At 37.7% G+C, this 22,407-nt stretch overlaps 1 protein-coding gene across 8 annotated transcripts in view; it reads right to left on the bottom strand.

Moving 5' to 3' along the window:
• Window positions 1–22,407, bottom strand: part of WWOX (WW domain containing oxidoreductase) — a 524,801-nt gene that overhangs the window by 297,882 nt on the left and 204,512 nt on the right. The window contains exon 9 of one of the 8 annotated variants that reach the window (XM_062618292.1): window positions 10,468–10,599. The exons of 6 other annotated variants lie outside the window; for them this stretch is intronic. In XM_062618292.1, the coding sequence (XP_062474276.1) occupies window positions 10,564–10,599 (36 nt within the window). In that variant the 3' untranslated portion in view covers window positions 10,468–10,563. Of the gene's footprint in view, window positions 1–10,467; window positions 10,600–22,407 lie in introns of those variants that run through there. One more of the 8 variants, XM_062618294.1, reaches the window with a different exon arrangement.

Below are 22,407 nucleotides of genomic sequence, written 5' to 3'. Positions count from 1 at the left end.
TCCTGAGATCCCCCCATCACCGTATTCTCTGTGCCAAGGCCACTTTCTCCACCAAACACAGGTGTTACCTGCACCAGCTTCAAGAAACCCTAAAAGAAAAGGGTGGGAAGACCAGGCATCCTGGATATTGTCATAACTGATGCTACAGTGTCCCCAGCAGTGGCGAGAAGTTACTACAGGAGAAATCCTACTTAGTCTCTACAACCATCGGGAATGCAGTGACAGGTACTTACAGGTGCCCAGCCTGAGCCCCTGGGCTTGCCACAGAAGTGAATACAGGGTAGTAGAGAAGAGGTGAGGCTCATCCCCTGCCCTGACCATGCTGCTGCGTGGGATGCACTCCCGAGGGCAGGCCACATCTGAAACGCTTCCCAGACATCATCATCAAAGACAGCTTCATGTTTTAGAATCCAGATCTCCCAAAAGGAAAGGGCCCTGGATAAAGTCTCAGGCTGTCAAAACTCCCACAGCTAAGGAATGCCAAACTAGCAAAAAACAGCCTTATTCTTCAGAAGCTGCTAAAGGGTTCCTCCTTTGTACCACGTAGGAGGAATTGCAGACCTGATTTATCCAGCTGAAAACAAGCCAGCATGGACAACATTTAAAAGCTTTTCTTCCCAGCCCTGATGGCATGACTAAGGGAAATGGGCCAAGGTGATGCATCACCAGCATTGCCAGACCTGCCAGCACAGTCAGGCCTGAAAAGAATAGGCTCATCATCATTTGTGCATCGGACCCTCTGCTTACATGGTTGTTAAGCGTAGGTGGAAAAAAGCTCCTGCATTTCAGGATGCTTGGATGAGGTAAACCTCATGCTGCCCAAAGCCGTAAAGCAGTAGACTTCACCAGTTCTGGTAAGTCTGCCTTGCTACCCCTGAAGCTAAAAGCCATGAGGGATGTCTTGAAAGCTCATGAGATTGATGCCAAATACATAACATTAAAAAAATTAATAAAAGTCAATTGGTTTGAGATCTGAGCTCCTCTCACCCCATGTTTAAAATGCCCAGATGACAATTCTACTAACATTTTGAAGCTGAGCAGACCATTTTGACCTGCTCAGAGAGTATGGGATGGAACGGGAACACCACGGCCAGAGACATGTCTGACTGGCTGGGCCTCCTCCTTAGCACTAGGGCTGCAGCTCACACAAGTACCTATGTCCTAGGAAAAACACATCCTATGTGACTGCCTTCAGATCTCACTGATTGATTACTCATGAAGAAATTACATGAGTTGTCAACAAAAGCTAAGGCCATCCCCTGCTTTTCATATGGCCTCCAGGACTCTCAGTGTCCAGGGGGCACATCAAGGAGCCCTCCCACTACTCTTCCTTGTTAATGATGAGCTGGCAACTCACTCAAGGATCAAGAAGTGGTCAAGTTGGGATTAAGAACATTTTTGGATTTCTCTTCCACTTCTGGAGGCAGGTCCTCAGAAAAAACTTGACCAGGGCAACACCATCTTAGTGACAGGTACGATTAACACAGAAGTCAGTGGCAAAGTGTTTTCAGTGGGAAGAGATCTGAGCTCTTTCTCAGGCAGCAGTGCAGAGCATTACAGCTAGATGGGAACCAGGCACTGCCCATCCTCTGTGTCAGCAGTGGCCAGTGTGAGTCCTTTGAGTTGCTGTCTCTGGATATGGGAGTTATAAATAGTCTGTAAAGCAAATGCTGATCACACTGGACAGAAACATTTCTTCTTCTAACACACAGACACACAAGGTAAGCTTCCCACAGACCTAACATCTGTGAAAGGAAATAAATCCCAGACCCACATAGGGTGGGAAAGAAATTTTGAACTTAGCCCATAGCAAATCGCTGTATAATGCTACTTATTCTGGCCTCTTTTGTTATTGTTTACTAGAATTCTTCTGTGAAATTCATCATCAGCTTTGAAATATGTAGAAATCTGCTCAGCATGGTGAGCTACGGTGAGCAGGTAGGAACAAGAGAGAAAGAAAGAAAATTCACAAATTATTTCCCCATGTAAGTGGTCAACTGCTTCTTACTCAGTTTGATTAATGTGAGATGTGCACCACCACAGCCCTTGGAAGAGAAACCTTACAAATCTCTTTTCTCACAAAACAAAGGCTGCTCACTGAAGTGTTCAGGTACTCAGTTACATTCAACACAAGCTAATTCACTTATCTTCAACAAGTGGGCTATTGATTTTTTGCCTGATTTCTACGCTGCCTGGGGCTTTCTGAACTACAACAATAGCATCCTGCAATAAAAATTCACAAAAAAAATAAAAGGACGAAATTCAGTGGAAAATATCCCTTTGCTCATCAGTAATTAGGACGGCTTCATGTTTGCTTAGTTCTGTCAATATATAGCCATAGCTTAGGAAACTTACACAATCCTGTTTCACTCGCCTCTGCTATGTAACTTGATACCATAAACTGCATTCTACTTATTTCTGGGCTGAGAATATTGCAGATCATTTTCCTCCATCAAGAGAGGCTGTCCAATTGCTAGGAGTCATTTGCTAATTGTGCTACTCTGTCCTTTCAGAGTCATAGTGAGACTCTCATGGCTTTTACAGTGATCACACATGGTCAAGAATGAAATGGCACGTGACTCATGCAATTGTGGTAAAAACATTAACATATAGAAATAATTTAAACTCATAACTCATATCTCCTATCATGATAACGAGCATATCAACTCCATTACATTCAATAATTCAGTCTTTTAGGAACTTATATAACAAAAGGTGTATTGTTGCTTTTGCCCCTGTACATAGAAAGGCTAAAATACATATTCACGATTTCAGGTATAAGATAAAACTGAACCATAGCAAAAACTTAGTTTTGAATGTGTCAAATGAGCTTTGCTCACTTGCAAGATAAATTATGCTTGTGTATGTATTTTTTTACCTTTTGTATCTGAGCTTTAAGATATGTTTAGCCTATATTTTAGTAAGCTGTTTTCAGTGGAGGTCAGGTACTGTTAATATAAAACCATAATAGAAAAAGAACTTAATTTACACAATAAAGCTTCATAAAGATGACTACATATTGTATTGCTGAAAAAAGATTTATAGATAAAACTGGTCCAGTAAGCCAATATGCTGTAATTAAAGTAATTTTCCTTTATGTAAGAATAATTTTAACAATGGATTGTAGTTTTGAGGATGGGCTCCTACACAGGTGAAACAGAGTCCTAAATTTACATGCCAAAGAGAAAATCAGAACCCTTAGTCCTAAAGCACAGTGAACTAACAGGTAATTAAACAGAATTGACAAGAATCTTCCAAGCCAGGCCTGTCCTCACACTTTCTCACTGAGGAAAGGCCTTATCTTCTCCATTTTTAACCCGTTTGTCTCTACCTAAAGTACAACAGTACCAGAAATCTATATACAAATGGGGTCCCACTTACATATCTATTTTACAGATTTCCCCCTTTGCCATTTTTTTTATGTCTAGCTATACGCTCCCATGGACTCCCATGGTCTTTTTGCTTCACCTCATGCTTCTAAATTGCAAGTAAGAAAAAAATCATGATTTCTCCTCCTGCCATGTCTTAGCAGAGAGTGATGGTACTGCATTTTGTTTGACAAGGGCAACGACAATGCCAGCTTTAGAAAGCCTGACATGGAGAAGCCCTGACCTGCAAGAGCTCTGCCAGCATCACACAGAGATCTTTCTACTGAAGAAGTCCATACACCATGTAGGTCATTCCCAGCGCTGCCCCAGTGTATTTAAAGGCATCTGCAGTATGAAGGGGATTCAGAGAGGCTAGGTTTTTCACTTACACATGGGTTGTGCTTCTTCCTATCAATGATCTATCCTTGCCAGACTGTTAACTCAGCTCTGTTTCCAGCTCTTTCCGCTGTCTCTTAAAATGTCCATTTTCCAAATAGGAAACACAAAATGTGTATATATCCAGCTGGTCAATGGGATAAGATGGCACTCTTACACACGAGTAATACTATAGCAAAGCCAGACTGTAGCTGAAGCAATGCATGATCCCACATCCCACATGTGCCGTCAATACCTGAAGGTGGGGGGAGGAATCTGTCAACTGTAATACAGTTCTAGTAAAGATATCTCCTCTGTTCTCTCTGTCAAATTGACACACACAGATATTTCAATCTATACTTCACGGCTAAAATTGATCCTAGTGAGATATGTGGCTTGATCAAACTTGTGTAGGACTGAATCAAACACGATTGATGACAAAAAATACCTGCCTTAAAATAGAAGGCAGTTTTTCTTGTGACAACAGGGAGCTGAAGTCTTGGTGAGGGACAGACGGGACCAAAAAAACTCTAACATGGCCAGTTCAGCGTAAATAAGCCAAATATCACTGAAGCCAGATAATATATAAGCAAAAATAAAACTCGGATGTTACTCTACATAAACCTGTGGCTTTGAGAATCCTGACACAGTGTTTAAAATGTATGTATTTTCAATTCCTGACCTCCTGTACCAACTCTTAGTTCACATCTCTGTGCCTGTGGAGGGATGTGAGAGTGCATGTGCATGTGTCTGGTTCTTTTAAGACCTAACAAGCTCTGGTCATTTAGGATAAAGTCCTAAAATAAATAGAAATGTAAGCACAATCGAGTTTTTGGGAGTGGTGATCCAAAATAGTTGTGATACAACAGCATTTATCAGAAATTAAATGGTAAAATCCAATACTGTATAAATATGACTAAAGGAGCATTGTATGTAAATTAAATTTAATATAGGAAAATAATAGATTTTATTTATCCCTATCTAATCATAACATAACATTAACTGGATCATAATTTTCATATTATAAAGGATCTGACCAGACAATTAGCATGTTATTAGTTTGACAAACAGTCTTAAATTCAGAATATTTCAAAGCCAAGATTCATATAAACTTTGTAACAAAGATTTAGCTCTCAAAAATCCTTTTTGGGCATTAGATCACACCTTTTTATTATTCTATATCTGAGCTTTAAAAGATTAGTTTAGGAATATATTCTAATAACTAAGGTGTATTCTGAAAACAATCTGAACAATTGCCATTAGGGGAAACTAGGGCTGCCAATTCAGTTTCAATATTCTTTCTGTCATGAATTTGCTTACTTCAGCTTCTTCTCCTACTCAAGTGTACTTGGCCGTTGTTTGACGGTCATCTTGTGTTTTCATGCCAAAAAATTAATTTAGATCATAAAAAAAAAAACAAACCAAAATGCTGGTGTAAAAAAAATATATTTCACATTATTTCTGGATCTAGAATACAATACACTGGTTTGGGGAGAGAATCAGAAAGCAGCATATCGTTGCAGCACTATAGCAGAGATACAGGAATCTCAGGCTTATTCAGAGAAATATTAAGAAGAAAATGGGAGAACATAATAAAGCTTTTCTAACAACCAATAGGACCAAATGGAAAGCAAATGGAGAAGTAAAAATACATATGATAATTCAGGTAGAATGTAATTTTAATAATAAATTTTGTACTAATGACAACAATAACTGTGTTGATCTACCGGTATTCTGAAGCCTGTCCTTTGAAGATAAGGACAGGATGTTCAAGTAATGCTGAAACTCTGGCATGATGAGAGCACTGGGACTAGTTTGCTGTGCCCAGATACACAGGGCTGATGGTCCAGTAGTGACCAGCTCCAGCCTCCCTTTAGCAAGATTTCAGTTTTGCCCCTGTGTTCTTCTTGCAGCCTTACAAATACTATCCCATTTCAGTCAGAAAACAGGTGAGCACATTAAATATTTCATACAAATATAAATGTTATTAAGCAATTTATTATTTGTCAAGACCTAGTCCTAGAAGTTTCAGTCTATTAATCATACGCAGGAGTTCTAATGATAGTTATAAAAATGTGAATTATAGGCATATATCTAACCAGCATGGATTTTGGCAAAATAAAAAAGCATAACATGCTCTTCAATCCATTTATGCCCACAAATGCAGGAAAAGACAATACAATGTCACCATGTGCCAACCATATACCACAGAAACTTCCTGTAGTATATTTAGAAAAACTAGAGTAATATGAGATTCTAATCTGTATAACCCATTGACAAACGCAGTTCTATTAACAACATCTATAGTGTTGCCTAAAAAAGATTTTAACATTGATAGAAAACTGAACCTTGAAGGGCTAAAAGTGTTACACAGAGATAGTTGAGGTAATCACTTAAGACAGTAAAACTCAATGAGGAACCTTAGCACACCTAACGTATCATTCAAAAAAAAGCCTGACAAAACCACCTCATGCAAGAATATTTACTCCAGTTACATATGCATGAATCAGGTTTCAACATTAGGCAGGTAAATTGCATGTCTGACTTAGCTGAATAGATAATATTTCAGTTTTGGGAATCTAGAACAAGGAGTCCCCGCTCTCCCTCCTCACCGTTCCCCTCAGGGCAAACGCAAGTCCTGGCTAGAAAGTGCTGTTAGAGAAATGTGCAATTTTGAAGCACAGATCTTAGTTTCAAATGTGATTCAGGCAGTTGAAGTGTAAATACCACTGAAATTTGGTGAGATTCGGGACCTTAATTTTTAAATGAGGAATTAGTTTCTTAGCAGGTGTTAGGTGTCACTGACTGTATTTTCAAAGAAGTTTAGAAACTTGAAAAGGAAGCTATGGGCCTGCTGGCATTTTCAAAAGCATGTGTGCAGTGCAGTGGTCAACCTTCCTGAGCTGTCTGAATTTTGTATTGGAGATCATGAGATACATATCTGTAGCTCCAAGTGCCTACACAATTTATTTGATAACACAGCATCTAACAATTTAGGTGTGTCCACTCTATTTTTCCAAAGAAAGAACCCTGAAAGCACCATAAGGAAGCAAACACTAGCAAATCACTACTTTCTGAATTTTTCATTGTAGCTGATGGAACTATCAAATAGACCTTCATAACCTTTCCACCTACACTAACATGTTATTTCTGCAAATTTTAGAACTGGGTTATCGAGTTAATAACAAGTTTATAAAACAGCACCAACTTCTATGGTACAAGGTAGAACTAACATTCTAAATTCTGAAAGACAGCCTCCTAATAGGCCCCTCTCTATGCCTTAACCCATGTTTGGCTGATGCTGCAAGTTTATATAGCAAAGTGAGACAGGGAATGTTTTTCCTAAGAGAGCAACTGAATGACATGGCAAAGCACCACATGGCATTTTAAACACAGTGATGTACTCAAGAGGTGAGATCTGCATAGGATAATACTCCTAGTATTAATCTCACCTGTCTCTATTTTCCACAGAGAAGATAATTTCAACAATCAGTTAACAAACCATGATTATTCACCTACCTCAATCTTCTGTTATTTCCAAAGAACAACTGGTGCTGATCACTATTTCAGTTCACAATTTTCATCACATTTTTTCCATCCTATTCTTATTAATGTATTTTACCTTGCTTTACATTTAACTATTACATGCTTTTGCACTATGAAGTCTGTGGAATTAAGTGAGGATTTCTGTTTACTGCTCTACTTTTCCCTGCTCCCTGGTTATACAGATACAAAGGAAAGGCATATACTACAACCTTTGGACTAGATGTATACATGCTGCAATGTGCAGGGAAATGGTAGAAGAAGAGGGTGGGAGTTGGTGCCTGATTCATGCAGGCTGTCCATGCAAGTGGGATGCAATGTAACTCATTCTACCAATGGCAAACTTTTTCCAGACACCCTGTTCCATGTGAGCATTTACTTCATTGCTAAAGTAAATTTCAGGGGTGCCTGCTTCCTGGCACTGATCATCGCAGCAGCCAGCTACAGAAGGACATTTCCACAACCTATGGCTTGCTGTGGCAGTTTTCTACCACATTTCTGACAGTCACTAGCCAGAGCTAATAACGATTACTACTATCCTGCTTATTGTTCTGCTTAACTGTACAGGGAAATACAAACAGATGCAAGTCGCTGTTCCACATTTGAAACAATTTATGTTCAGCTATAGGTCCCATTTTCCTTTTAGGGATGTTGTGGTGCTGAAAAGAGCTCCAAACTCTTGTGTGATGGTGTCTTGCTGTTATCTAAAGAATTACCAATGTCAATAGCCTGAGAATCTGAGACATAGATTTCTGTATTTCATGGGATCACCCGCAACTCCATAATGTGTGGTTAAGAATCACTTTTACCAGATATAACTTATTGATTATTTTGGAAAAGAACAACATAAAAGACAGCATATATTCTTTTTTTTTCCTAGATAAGCATACCACATGGGTAGTGGAGGTGGATATATCTTTGTGTGTGTACCTACATGCAAGAAGCATTACAGGTAGAAAATAACACTACACACACATCAGCCTCACAGGATTGAAATATTCTCTCCTTCCAAGAAACACAACAAACATTTTAAGAAACACAAGTAAACAAAAGCATTGTCAGCACTTCATATTATTTATGCTTTACCAAAAGCGGGGAAAAATCCTGTGCTTGATAGAATGACTTCATGATGAGATGAAGAAATTAATATTACAAACACTCATGTGAACCACCTGACATAACCTCCCCTTCCACCTCAGAACACGTCTGTCTGGGGGGAAAGGAACAGGGATGATGGGATTCATTATGCATGGCCATCCCCTTCAGGCAGAAAGGCTCCCATTTGCACCCAGACAACTTACAACTGTCCTTTAATTCTTCAGTGACTAAACATCACTGTTTATTAATTCTGAGTATAATGTCAGTAGTAACTGTAAGGTGCTAGGCGATATCAACACTCATTAGTATAGACCGATGCCATAAATGCTGAAAGGGTACCTTCTCATTTACTCCTTAACTACCTGTTTTGCAAGAAAAAAATCAACTGTAAGACTGTGTAACACTGCTGCAATTTCCTAATGCAAGGGTTACACATTAGGCTCTAGGAGAGAACTATGGAAACACTGCAAAGTTGGACTTACATAGATGCCCTACCCCTTTGCACTAGAAAAGTGACTTTCACTGAACTAACACTGCCCCTTTCTCTTAAAAACAAAAACAAAATCAGTATTAAAGTCAAGCTATGTAGTATATGAACAGATGACATATCCCAGCTAGGTGAATATTGTTTATAATTCTCTCAAGTCTGAGTGATTGCTTACAGGTCTTCCTCAAGATGACTAGCTCATGAATCATCTTTGAGCCTATATTCCACAAAAATCAAGATGATGAGTCTTACTGACAAACAAAAGATAATTAAGGTCACAAGTGGACACCTGGGGGTCAGGCTGGATGGCATTACGAATGCATGTTTGTGTATTTTTCTGTACGCTTTGGTTTAATTTGGACTTAGGCTTCAGTGAAAGCTCAAGCAGCGAGATGGGATTTAAACTCTGTTTATATGTTCCAACTCACAACACGTCTACCTTCCCCATGTCAAACCTCACAACAGCAGGATCTGCTGCATATGAACAGTACACAGGTAAAGGCAGACGAATGTCCATCAGCGAGTAGGTTAATACCACTAAACTGGTTCAACTTTAGTGTGACTTGTTTTTTAACCCACAATTCAGGAGGTGTCTACGTGGTATCTAATATGTATGAGCCTCTGTACACTACACAGCACTTACAGTGCATTTTAAAAAGCTACTCCTTTTTAAGTTAAAACCTACAATACATTTTTAACCAGTTCTTGAGTATTCTAAAAGGAAATGTTTTCTGTTTCCTAGCCAGAACTGGTCATTTCTTCTACAGAATATGATGTTTGAAAATCAGTTCTTCCTATTATAGATTTCTCCCTCAGCTTGTAGAAAATCCATGATTCCCTAAACATTGGTCTTTGAAAGCACATTGACTAAAACCTTCATGCCTAATTCATGAAGTGTAGTCTGGAGATTAGTGAAGCTGGACATAGACCAGGAATACTTTATCATATTCTAATAAGCAGAGGCTGAAAATTGCATTTCTAAAGCTACAGTATTAAAGGGCACACTGCAAAACATGACCCAAACATAACTCAGTAGTTCTACACTGTCTGTAAAGGCTTTGATATGATAAAGTATGCTGACGAGGGGAATAAACACAACTAGAAATTTCTGTGTTTAAGAAGGGGGGGGAAACAGCAAACACTACATGTATACATCAAAGCATATATTGTATATTATAAACTCATATAATGTGATCCCAATGGAACAACCCTTGTACTGCTATCGATTATTTGAACACACCGTGGAACATCATTGCAATAACATAAAATTAGGCTTATGTAGCAAATGTGACAGTAAAAAAGACTAGTAAAAATAGTCTGTAAGGCTAATGTAATCCTTACCATAAAACTGTTAATGGCATTTTGCTGTACAATACACCAGAAATTAAAGTTACTAGAGGAGAAACATGAATATTTTTGACTGATGGTGGTTTTGTTATTTAAGAAGTAAACTGCTCACCATTCTTTTTTTATTTGGTAGGTTTTTTGTTATTTTTTGTCACAACATAATTAGGTTTAAAAAAGGAATGATATATATACACCAAGGTTTCTAATTCCCGCCCCACCCCACCCCCCCCACCCCCCCCCAGCAGGATCTGTGGGTAGTAGTAGACCTGGGAAAAGGATCTTTTCATGTAATAGATTTTTCTTCTCATGTAGAAGGGTGAAGACAGACATCTCTCCCATCTCCTTTCACCATGGGAGCATGTTACAGTGTAAGGATCTGCTCTGGGAAACAGACACTTAATGGCCCTGCGTCAGAGAAGTACCACATACTGGAAAGAAAAAACAAACCACAGAGCACGTCACTATTTCTACACATCTTTCCTACCTCTGCAAGTGCAGAGACAGCAGAACATTTCCAGGAGATGTGCCCCAGCAAGAGGCAGGTGAGAAGATAGGGCTGTTGCAAAGTCCTGGGGAGCACTCACAATGATTCCCACTCACCCGAATATACATACATCTCCTGGGCATTAACTACTTTCCCATCCATGCCTGAAAATGTGTAATGTCTCCTGTCCCTATGCTTCCTCCCTGTTTCATCACATCTTAAACCCCCCATGGAAGTCCAGCCCTATTTACAGGCTAAGCACTCTTTCTAGATGTGGCACCTTGGTCTGATCCTGGGAAATTTATAACTTATGTAGAATCAAGATATTGCTAAGATGGGCAATGCTCTGTAATTTGTGCTCATTACACAGGTATTCAGATTGGGCAGAGCATGAGAAACAGTTCATATGTTATCTGTAAACCAAAAATAAGCAGTATGAACTGAGAAAACACTAAAATTATCAGTACCTGTGTTCACAGCAGTCATCTAGTGATACTGACACATATTACCTCTGGTTACCTCTTGCTTTATCTGTGTGTTTAAGACAAGGATTTCAGCAAGTGATTCACCCAGTTTTCCCAGGAAAAAAAAACACCAGCTTTTTTTTTCTTTTAAACTAAATGTGCCTCTAGAGCCTAAGGAATTGCTACAGAGCTCTTATTTTCCACTTTAGCAGTGCTCACATACACAACTTGAATAGGCAGGGGTATTGTATCAAGAAAAATGAAGAGAAGGAACAAAGAACTACTTGGTCGGAGCTGCAAGACTTGGAATGAGTGAAAACCATCAGTTACAGTGACCAACAGACCCTGGCAATATAAACAAAGTAGAAATGATAGTCAATAAAATCACAATTAGGTACACTGAACGTCAGCGTTCCTGTGTACTCACAATCAAGGGAATCAATAACTAACACTGAAAATTCTCCACTAGTTACTCTTGTTTTATATATTCTATTTATATTCTTATTTGGTTTTCCCAGATGATTCCACCAAGAGTATCTTTAATAAAAAGCAGTTCCAATTACTGGCTATGGTGCAATAGGAACCAAGCACAAGAGAAATAGGAAAGCCTACTGGTTACTGTTGAAATTAAAGTGGAGGAAGTAAAAACAACAGGTTTACAAATAAGTGACTGGACACTGTTCTTCACACACAGTCAAATCATGGAGAGGAAGTTGTGTAAGTCTGCACCTTTTACTGCTCTGAAGTTCCTTGCCACAGAAGAGTCCTTACTGTTAGAAATCTTTAGAGAGAAGTAATCTACCTGCTAAAAAGTTAGAACTGGCATGTCTCATGACAAAAAAAAAACAGAAATTCACAGTAAAGGCAACAGCTGTTGCTACTTCCAGGAAACCATTTCTTGCTTGGCTTACTATAGGCAGCATACCACATCTTTCTGAGTAGTTTCCAAACACCCATATATCCAAAGGAATTCAAGAATCTCTGCAGTGTGCCAGGAGTGTGTACAACTGCATTGGGTAGAATATTGAAAAATGGCTCTTTTTTAATAATTCTTCAATATTACTCCTGGGAATTTTCAAATACACCTACACACAAATCACACTGCTGATGCAGTCAGAGTAACAGTTTGCCAGCAAACACAAGCTTACTTACTGTATCTGCTAAATTGACTGGTTTCATCCCTATACTGATAAAGAGCACAAACTTCTTTATGTTGCCTGATCCTGAATATCCATCATTCAAAGAACTCTCTCCTATTGTACAAAGGTTTAAGTGCTGAAAATGGATGGCTGTAGAATGAACCCTTAATTACCAAAGGAGTGAAAAACATAAGCTGCTTAACACTTCTCCAAGTATATTTTCACTACCAGTGTGTGTACACCACCCACCTATAACACCTGGTTCCTACCTTTTGGAAATGGTATTTTCCAGACAGGAACTCCACGTTATTTAAGGTAATGCACATAAAAGCACATATAAGACAGAATCTTAATGATTTCAGTGGCTCCTGACAACAGTGAGTTCCTGTATTTTAGAATATTTTACACTTGAATGAGAAAGGCTTGGGCAGAAGTTTTGTAACACGGCACAGACTAAGAAGTGCACAGCCTCTTTCATAAATATGAAATCCTTAATCTCAAGTTGCATAAACAGAAGGTATCACCCAGGATAAATACCCTTCTCTATTCTTCATGCTGTTTTACATATGTAATTGATACAAATCACATAATACAGGGAAAGAAAAAATAGTGTTTTGCCTGATCAGCGTCTGTTTACAGTAATCAGAGAGAAAAAGTGAATGACTCTTATAATAACATTTTATAGCTTGTTTCCAATCAATAAGGCAGTTATTTTGAAAGATTCACATAAGTTTAGAATCAATTATAAATGGAAAGGAAAATGAAAAAAGGTGACTATTACTGGCTTGAGATTTGTTCATTTGAGAGTTGTATTTTTTCCACCTTGCCAGGCTCTTGTAAGTGATGCAGCATGGTTGAACTCTGCAATAAATGCTTCCACAGAATTATTCACCATCCTGAGGAATCAGTCTGGTAGCTTAAAATTGAGCATATTTATTTCTAAAACACATTTACTGTATGTTCTGTGAATACTAGATGTTCAGGATGTTATTTTTAAGGTGCTGTATATACTATACTACTGCGAAATACGGCTCTTGCTATGAGGAACTTTTTTTCTTTTATGCTCCTGAAAAATAGGTAATTTAAATACTTATCATATAAAGATAAAAAAAGGTGAAAGTATTAAAAAAAGATAGCAATTGAAACTCAAAACAACCATCACAATAAAGAAATCTTAATTTTAAAAGCCTATTTTCCGTTCTGTGAGCAAGCTGTGGTAGAGGAGAAGGGGGACGAGGAGCTCACACTGAGGTGATTGCAAATGAAATGAGAGAGATTCCATTAAAAGTTTTTTAAATGGCAAAATGTCCTTAGGGTCACTAGGGGGAGAGAGACAAAAGGAGACAGAGAGTCACTTTATGTGGCTGTTCTCAGCTCTTGTGTTTTGCCTTTAAAGTCAGATCTTCTTCCTTTTTAGAACAGGAGAGGAAAAGGGGGTACAAAGTGGATACAAATCAAACTATAGTGAAATGAGTCTCTTCTTTAACATGACACAACTCATTGTAATAAAGAGGAGGCACAGAAGCCTCCTACCATTTGGCCCCATCACTCATGCTCGGGTGTTAATCATAACATTTCTTGGACGCTTTTTGACACATTAATATATATTTCTAAGTTTTAAACACTCACCCACTTTGGACATTTTATCATTTCAAACAGAAGAAGGTTCTGCATTTCACAGTCCTGAGAGCTTTCTTTTTAAAACTTGTAGTGCCCCCAGAATGCTGGAAATTAGAATTCTCCAACCAACTGTCCAAATAGATGATTATATAATACTTACAGGAATTCACCTTTTATTTAATTTTTTGTTTTTTGTTTTTTTTTTTTAATACTTTGTGGAAGGGGATCACCTTTAATTTAGAAGGATTTTTTACAAGGGCAGGTAGGGATAGGACAAGGGGGAATGACTTTAAATTGAAAGAGGGTAGATTTAGATTAATTATTATGAAGAAATTTACTGTGAAGGTGCTGAGGTGCTGGCACAGGTTGCCCAGGGAAGCTGTGGCTGCCCCATCCCTGGCAGTGTTCAAGGCCAGGTTGGACACAGGGGCTTGGAACAACCTGCTCTAGTGGAAGGTGTCCCTGCCCATGGCAAGGGGTTGGAAGTGGGTGAGCTTTGAGGTCTCTTCCAACCCAAAACCATTCCATGGGTCCAATGTGATATCAAAATCCTCTCCTTCTCTAACTATTCTTACATTTAATATTCAAATGAGGAGTTGAAATGAATCCAAATGGACTCTTTTACTCATGTAATAATAGTAAAATTGTGATTCAAATTTATAATTATTTTGCATTCTCTTCTTCCCCTCCTCCCCAAATGAAGCACTTTATAGATGAAAAAAATTAGTAACGTCCTAGCAAGTTCTGGTTTAACAATATTCACACTGAAGTCTTCTGGGTTAGCACTGACAAAGACAAAATGCAAAATAAAGTCCAAATGACAATGCCTTCATCTGTTACATTCACAGGCCAGAGGACCTTTGTTTGCAATGAGAATTACCCAACTACATGGCTATAGGAGCTGCTGTTTAATAAAAATATCAAATATCACAATACCTATAATGCAGCTTTAAGACTTAGCAAAAACAGAGGCATAAAACTTTGTCTGTTCACAGACATTTGAACACATGCTCAGACTTCTTCCTCTGCACAATCCTTCACAACCCCAGAGATAGATTGTGATAGAAGATTTCTGGCAGTTTAGTCTCCTGATAAGTGTCTTTTCACTAAATTCTTATGTATGCCTCTTAAAGGAACATATGATCTATAACTCTGGTCTGAGTTATAAACATGCAATATTTATTCTTTTCCTAATTCCTTTTTGTGCAACTTCTCAAAATCCTTCAGCTTCTTTGGCACTAACTACTGAAATGCTACAATGACAACAATGCCATGCACCAACCTGGATGAAGTAGAATTTATCCTATAATGTGCAAATGCATCCCTGACAGAATTTCCAGTGTGAACTGAGACCTCAAAGGACTTTCAACAATGTCAAAAAAGCACTTGTGTGGAGAAGATGCACAGCACCTCCCTGTTTGGTGATGAGACACTAACCAGCTTTCGTTCAGATAAGATGCTTTACCTGAGGTATTCAATTACACCCCTACCAGACTGTGCTGAAGGAATATTTAAAGTCTGCTTTGCCCTTGACTCTTGATTCTGCATGTCAAAAACACTTAACTCAAACCCTTTTGGATTACCAATACTGCATTAAGTTCATTGACTCCTGTACCAGATTATCCAGGGCCAGATGAACTGATATCACACACAAGAGATATTGATGCTGTTTTAATACACAAAACCAGCACAGCTTTATAAACATTTTAATTCTGGGGGGAGGGTGGGTGGGCTAGGAGAGAATAAAAAGGTCTCCCACACAACCTGCAGTCAAGTATTATTTTATGGAACCCTGCCTTGAAACGACTGTGAAAATTCAGAAATCTAGTGAGATAGATAGGTTCTCAAGAAAATGCTCTTATTTGAGAATTTCTTGTTTATGAAGCCACAGAACTGTCCACACTAATCTACAGCTCCCCTTGCTGGGTCAGCTGCTGAACTGCATTCAAGCGGTGGCAAACAAATAATGTATTTGAAACGTTTCAGCTTAGAAAATGTGCATCATACACACGCGCTGTTGTGCACAATGAGCCTCTGCGCTGCACACACTGCTTAGAGATGGTGCTTCACCAGTGCAAAACAAATTTCAGACCACACTTCAGCGCTGAAACTGAGGAGATGACTTAATCAAAGAACAAAATGTATTACCGATTTCCCTCTGCCTTCTATGATTCTACAGACTTCCTTGATTACCACAGTGAAGCCTCACTTTTCTTCCTTATCCCTCCCACTCTGAAAGATGTTATTGAATAGACTGCTATTCAGAATGGTGATGAATGAGACTCAAAATCTGGTAACAGGTTTACTCAAATGCTTAACCAGTCCTTGCTCACTTCTTACTAAAAATGAGTATATCACAGCATATTTTGTTCAGGTCACCCGCAAACTGAGTGTTTTGTGCTCTTTCACAGGAGTAGGGGTGGCTGCTGTTTGCCAGCTCCCGGGGCTTTTTTACTTTAATAAAATTTAGGTATATCTCAGTAAATCTGATTATCTTTTTTTTCAAAGTACATTGTATCTGTCATCAGTTATCCAGATATGGCCATAAACATGATGCAAAGGTTTTTCTTTCTTGAAATGTCTTGATAGGTTTCATAACAAAGAGTAAAACATATGTTGTATCTCAGTCTCTAAGATCTCTAATGCAACACTGATTGCTTAGACAAATGATTTGACACAATTTCCTGTTTCAAACACAAGGTACTCAGGTAGCAGCATCCAAGGCCATTTGGATGGAATTCCATCTGCAGAAATGCTTGATTTTCCCTTGACCTTTCTGGTTGAAATTTGCATTTTTGGGTAATTCAGAGTGTCACATGCTTTTGTCTGGACAAGTTTATCTTTGTTAGTTACCCTGACATCACTGTGGCAATGTAACGAATAATAGTATGTTACGTTAGTGAAATGGCAGTGGTTTTGACACAAACATGAGACTATCTCCCGTTTTGGTTTGGATATGAACATAGAAACAGGTGTACAATACACATTGGTGTAGAATTTTGTAGGAAAAAGAAATCCTACCCAAGGAAAATGATAACATAGGCAACCATATCTTCTAAGGACAATTTTTATCTGACCAAGTGAAAATGTGGATGCATGATACATTTTGCTGGTTACAACCAGTGCACACAGAGAAAGTGTAATTATGATTATGATTTGTTTGGATAAGAAGTATTCCTCTATTTCCTTCTTCTCAGTGACTTCACATTCCTGTCATTAAAATAATTGTTACAACTGATTTAAAAAAGACAATAGAAATACAAAAAGAATGCAAACATATGTAAGCCAACAAACATACAAGTAAAAAATACAGATCTATTTTTATATGCCTCTGACACCCTTTTGACCATGTATTGACCATTTGTGACCATTTTGCTCAGACTAAACCAATCAATAAGTTGCTCATCCAGAATGTAAAACTATTTTTTTTTTTTTACTCTTACAAAACTGATAATTTCAAATAAGATCAAATGAATATATTGCTATAAATTTACAGTATGGATATCAACAAAGCAGTGAGACAAAATCATACCAGAACAATACTACTAACTCAAGAATTATTACAGCTTCCAGCAAATGAAATATTTTTAAAATGTTTTGATAGTCAAAGGTAAATTTGATATATATGTCAATTTTTAAAGGAGTCTGGAGTGATTAGATTTAGGGGTCAGTCACTTTAAGGTCATTTTGAGATGACAGATTTCACTTTCAAATTAGGAACAAGAAAAATAATAACCAAAACTTCACACACACACACACAAAGTGACTGGGTGGTATACAGATTTGTGATGTTAGTCTGTATCCCACTGAAACGAATCCCACTTACCAGACATAATTTTTCTGACAAATAACCTTGATAGGTAAAGGTAAAGCACACAGACAATTTACTGCTATTACAAAGTTCTTCAAACTGTGTGCCAACACTCATCCTCTTCAAAATAAACCAGGGAGCACTAGGTCTCATGTTACAAAGTATCTACAATTACAGAACACTTTCCAAAATGCTAACAATAAATCTAAAACAAAAATCAATACTATTAATTTGTGAGATGGATGCTAAAAATATCAAAGCTGCCACTATTCAAAAGTGTTAAAACACAAACATGATGGCAATCACAAATGTGCTTTAAAACTCAATTTAAAAATACCAGTTACAAGATTTCATAATCTAAATTTAAGACCCATGTTGCTTATTTACTTCTATGAGAAAAGATACAGCAGATGAATTGTGAATTAACAGACATTTTCCCAGCCGCAGAAATTGTTGGCTAAATGCCCAAGGAATACAATAGCCACATGTTCGCAATCTTTAATTATCCAATTAATGTAGTGTCGTTTTAGCAATTAGTTCAGATGACCATATGTAACTTTTTACAATTAGCTCTTTCTTACTATGACCAGAATGCCAAATGTACCAAGATGTGTTTATATTAAATGCCCAACTTGAACATTAGAAGGACTTCCATAATTACTTATGTTTAACACACTGTGACTTTTGCTGTTAGACTCTTTCTAAAATTGATTTATTTTCTTAAGTAAGGTTGATTTTTGCAGGCTTATTCTTTTGATGCTGCATTCCAAACGCCATATTGTGTTATCTCCTGTAATGGTGAAACAACACGGCCTTGATGAGGTCACAGCAGAGCTGTCAAAAACCAGCTTAGTTCAGTTCTGGTGGTTTCTTCAGATAAAAATCAAAAACCAGCCTGATATAACCAATGTGTGGACACTATAAAACCTTCATCCCTGTATTTCTTACAAAGCTCTGCAGACTAACTACTTGCATTAGCCAGTGTGCTAGGACAGAAGTGTACATAGGAAGGAAGAAGGAATGGCACCTCCATGTTTTGCAGTACAGCACCACAAACCCAAGCACACGGAGTGCTCATGCATGGCTCAGGGCCAGTGGGCTGCTGCAGGTCAGTGCCTGGTAGCTCTGCAAAGGCAATGAGCAGAGGCAAAGCTAGGGCATCATGCCCCTTCATCGACCCAGAGTGGGCTGCCGGAGACAGGGGTAGGATCTCACCAGCACAGGGGAACCTTGAGAGACACCATGTCTCCTTCCTGTAAAGCCATTATGCTTATCGAACATGATTTAGCTCAGCAGACCGAATTCTCATACTTAGTGTTATCTCATGCTTTACAGCTTAAGTTACACTCCAGAAGAAATGAAGACAGGATGTAGATTATATTACACTTTCTTTTTTTCCAAGCATATGGCATTGGCCATGGTTGGAGGGAAGAAATTGGCTTACATGGAACTTACATAAAAATTAGCTTCCCTAGAAAGTTCAGATTCAACATGTAAAAGGTTTTATTCCTTACATAAGGCATATTCCTATACTCTTGCAGTAACAAATTCCCTGTGCTCTCACTGAGTAGGTTCTCCCAGATACAACTTCTAGTTGCTCCAGTGGTGCAAACAATACAAAATATGCTAACAAAGAATAGAAAGCAGCAGAATTGATTCCTCAGTTCAGTACAATAGAACACAATAGAAAACTGAAGATGAAAGCAGAATATCCGTTTGAAATTAATACAAAACACTTTCTTTATTACCTGGCCACTACAGTATTAAGCATTAAACAAATTCAGAGAAAACTATTTTCTGTCACAGCATTTCTCTGCAACAAAAAGATAAGTTACTCAAATTATAATACTCAAATTATAATCATAGGACACAAAGAATTTTTGGATAAGGGAAAAGAAAAAGTAATTTGTGCATAAATATCTTAAATTACTACTGTTTATACAACTGCATTTGGATAAAGGTATACATACCCAAAGGCATCCAGGTCTTTATTTCTTTTTAATTGGCTTCATTTCTCTCTAAGGAGTCTTTTAATATATAAAACTGTAAGCATTTAAATGTAAAATTCATATCAACCTAAATGAATAGGTTAACTTTACAATTTTCTGTCACTATAATTTCTGAATACCAAAAATGTTGAATTCTACGGTATACTATTGTAGATCACAGAATAAAGACACAATTTTTGCATCTTTTGTTCTCCCCTTCACTCTTACTACCACTCCGCATTTCACAGGGCCTTTTTTACACTAGGGTTTTTAGGAAAACTAATGCAACTGGCTGAGCTCTGGTCTCTGATACAAACTACAGCTTTCAACATACGCTTCATGCTAGCCATAAATCTGCTATAGTAGCTGCACACGCTATTTAACAGGACTTGTTAGGGATCCCTCCAATTAGGCACCTATGGACTTGAAATACTGGAGGTGCACAGCTACCTCAGTAGTCCTTCAGATAATTTCCTCTGACAACAAGGAAAGTTATACCCAATTACACGGAAAAATGCTATCCTTAGTGATAAAAACTTTTGGAGGATAAAGTACTTTCTTAACTATACATTCTCAACCAAAAAGTAACAAAACCTTTAAAATGCTGGACCCATTCACCCTCAGATTCACACTCTGATTAAAATCCAGCCCTCTGTACTGATTGTGTTAGAAGTATGCCCTTAGGAGTATGAAAAAGCACAAGAAATGAGTCAGCATGTGTTTTGACCACTCTCGCATGCGGCCACATAGTGGGACAAGTGAAAAATACCTGGACTTTTCCCTTGGCGTTAAAATGTGCTACAGCCTGGTCTATTCTGCAGAAGTTTGCTTGAAGAACAAAGACATAGAGGAGGCACATTTATAAGATTCTTCAAGATTACTCTGATTACTTCCTCCCTTTCAAATGCAGAGTATATTGAAGCCTCTTTTAAAAATTCATACAGTAGAATCATTCTATGCAATTGTAAGAAGAAAACTGTCAGACAACATTCCCAATTCAATATTACATTGTGCTTCAAGAGAATATTTCCATATATTCTAGATTTAAAAAAGTCTCATAAATAAATGATAATCCATTGCTTGCCCTGAAAAATGAAAAATAATTTTCTGTTTGCATTTTATGTTGCAGAGTAAAATTTAATCTCTCTTTTAATATAGTCTTTGTATATAAAAAGAAGTAAAAATATGTGACCTTATGAAAATTGATTTTTTTTTTATGTGGTTAAAAAGATTTCTACTGGTGTTTATCTAGAAATCTTACTTTTATGAGTGCTAGTATATATCACATATTGATAACTTAAACATATTATTATATTATATATTTCAAATTATGATAATGTTCTTTTTTGTAAAGATAAAGGAAAAACAACAGGTTTGTAACACTAAACACCACAGAGACAATGATGAAGAAAAGGGAAACTCCTAAGAAGTTTTACACGTGGCCACAGTTCAACAGAAAGCTGTTAGCAATTTCACAGAATTTATTGTAACAAGACATCGATATATTTTACATAAATCTAAAATAATATAAACACATACTATATATGTGTGCATATTTATAAATAAATTTACATTTTAAGTAATGTGATGTGCTAGTGTTGCACAGAATATAAATTGTGTAGTACAAACTACCTATACCTAAATTCACTGGCAAGATTAGAAGTATAGTGAGTTTCTTTCAGCTGATATAAGAAAACGGAATAAAAGGTTAGTTCTCATAAAACAACCTCTTTTTAAAACCCCAAACTTTATTTTTTAATGATGAAATAAATTTCCCTGATGCTTAATTAAATAAAAAATAAAAATTAAAAAAAAGCCTCCAAAACCCACAAAAAACACCCAAACAAACCAACTAAACCAAAGCAAACCAAAACAGGAAAAAAAAAAACAAACAACCTACTAACCCTACATAATTCACCATAAAACAGTCTGGTTTTGGCTCTTGTGTAGAAAAGCAGCAGAAAACGAGGTTAGATTCACAATTCTGTCAAAGAGGCATCTTCCTCTTGTGATGTGGGAGTAACCTGGTTTAATTCCCTTCTCTGCCTGGGGGGATTGGAAGGCATTGCCTGTCTCTGGTTGATAGCCATGTGGTGGCTGAGGGCCTCTTGCTCCTCTCCTTGATACAATTCCACTTCTGTAAGTAATTAAAGTTTCACTGAAGCAGGTACTGAAACCCCAGTGGCCCACTTCCCAGGTAAAAGCCACAATCACCAGCCAAGAGGGTCATTCTCACTCACTTTATTTCTCAATTAGTAGTCACTACATACAAGATAAAACAGGATTAAATGCAGTCCTATTGCTAAAATGCTATTTTGGCACAGTCATTTAGAGACTTTTTGGGGAGAGGTAGGTTACAAGACAGAAATTGTGAACTTGAGATTGCTTCTAAGATGTCATTTTGTGTTCAGCTTTGTAGGGAATAACTGAAAATCAGTGTGACAAGAGAATGAAGAGCAATTCCTTGCTCTGCTAGTAACCTGGGAGTACTTATCTGACAGCCCACCTCTAATGTGTGAACAGTTTTGGGGTCACAGAAAATATAGTGGTTCCTTCCATCCTGGAATAATTTACTATTTCTTTAAATACTTGGTGTAAAAGCCTTGCCACCAGGTAGTTGTACCACTTGCAAAGGAAATAGTTGCGCTGTCCTGTAGACATTACATAGCAGCCTGCATTGACA

Source organism: Pezoporus occidentalis, unplaced genomic scaffold, assembly GCF_034315485.1.
Source record: "Pezoporus occidentalis ecotype Australia unplaced genomic scaffold, CSIRO_AGI_Poc_V1 ctg20, whole genome shotgun sequence".
Taxonomy (NCBI): Eukaryota; Metazoa; Chordata; class Aves; order Psittaciformes; family Psittacidae; genus Pezoporus; species Pezoporus occidentalis.
Note: the sequence above shows the minus strand (reverse complement) of the source record. Positions and strands in the feature narration are given on the sequence as shown.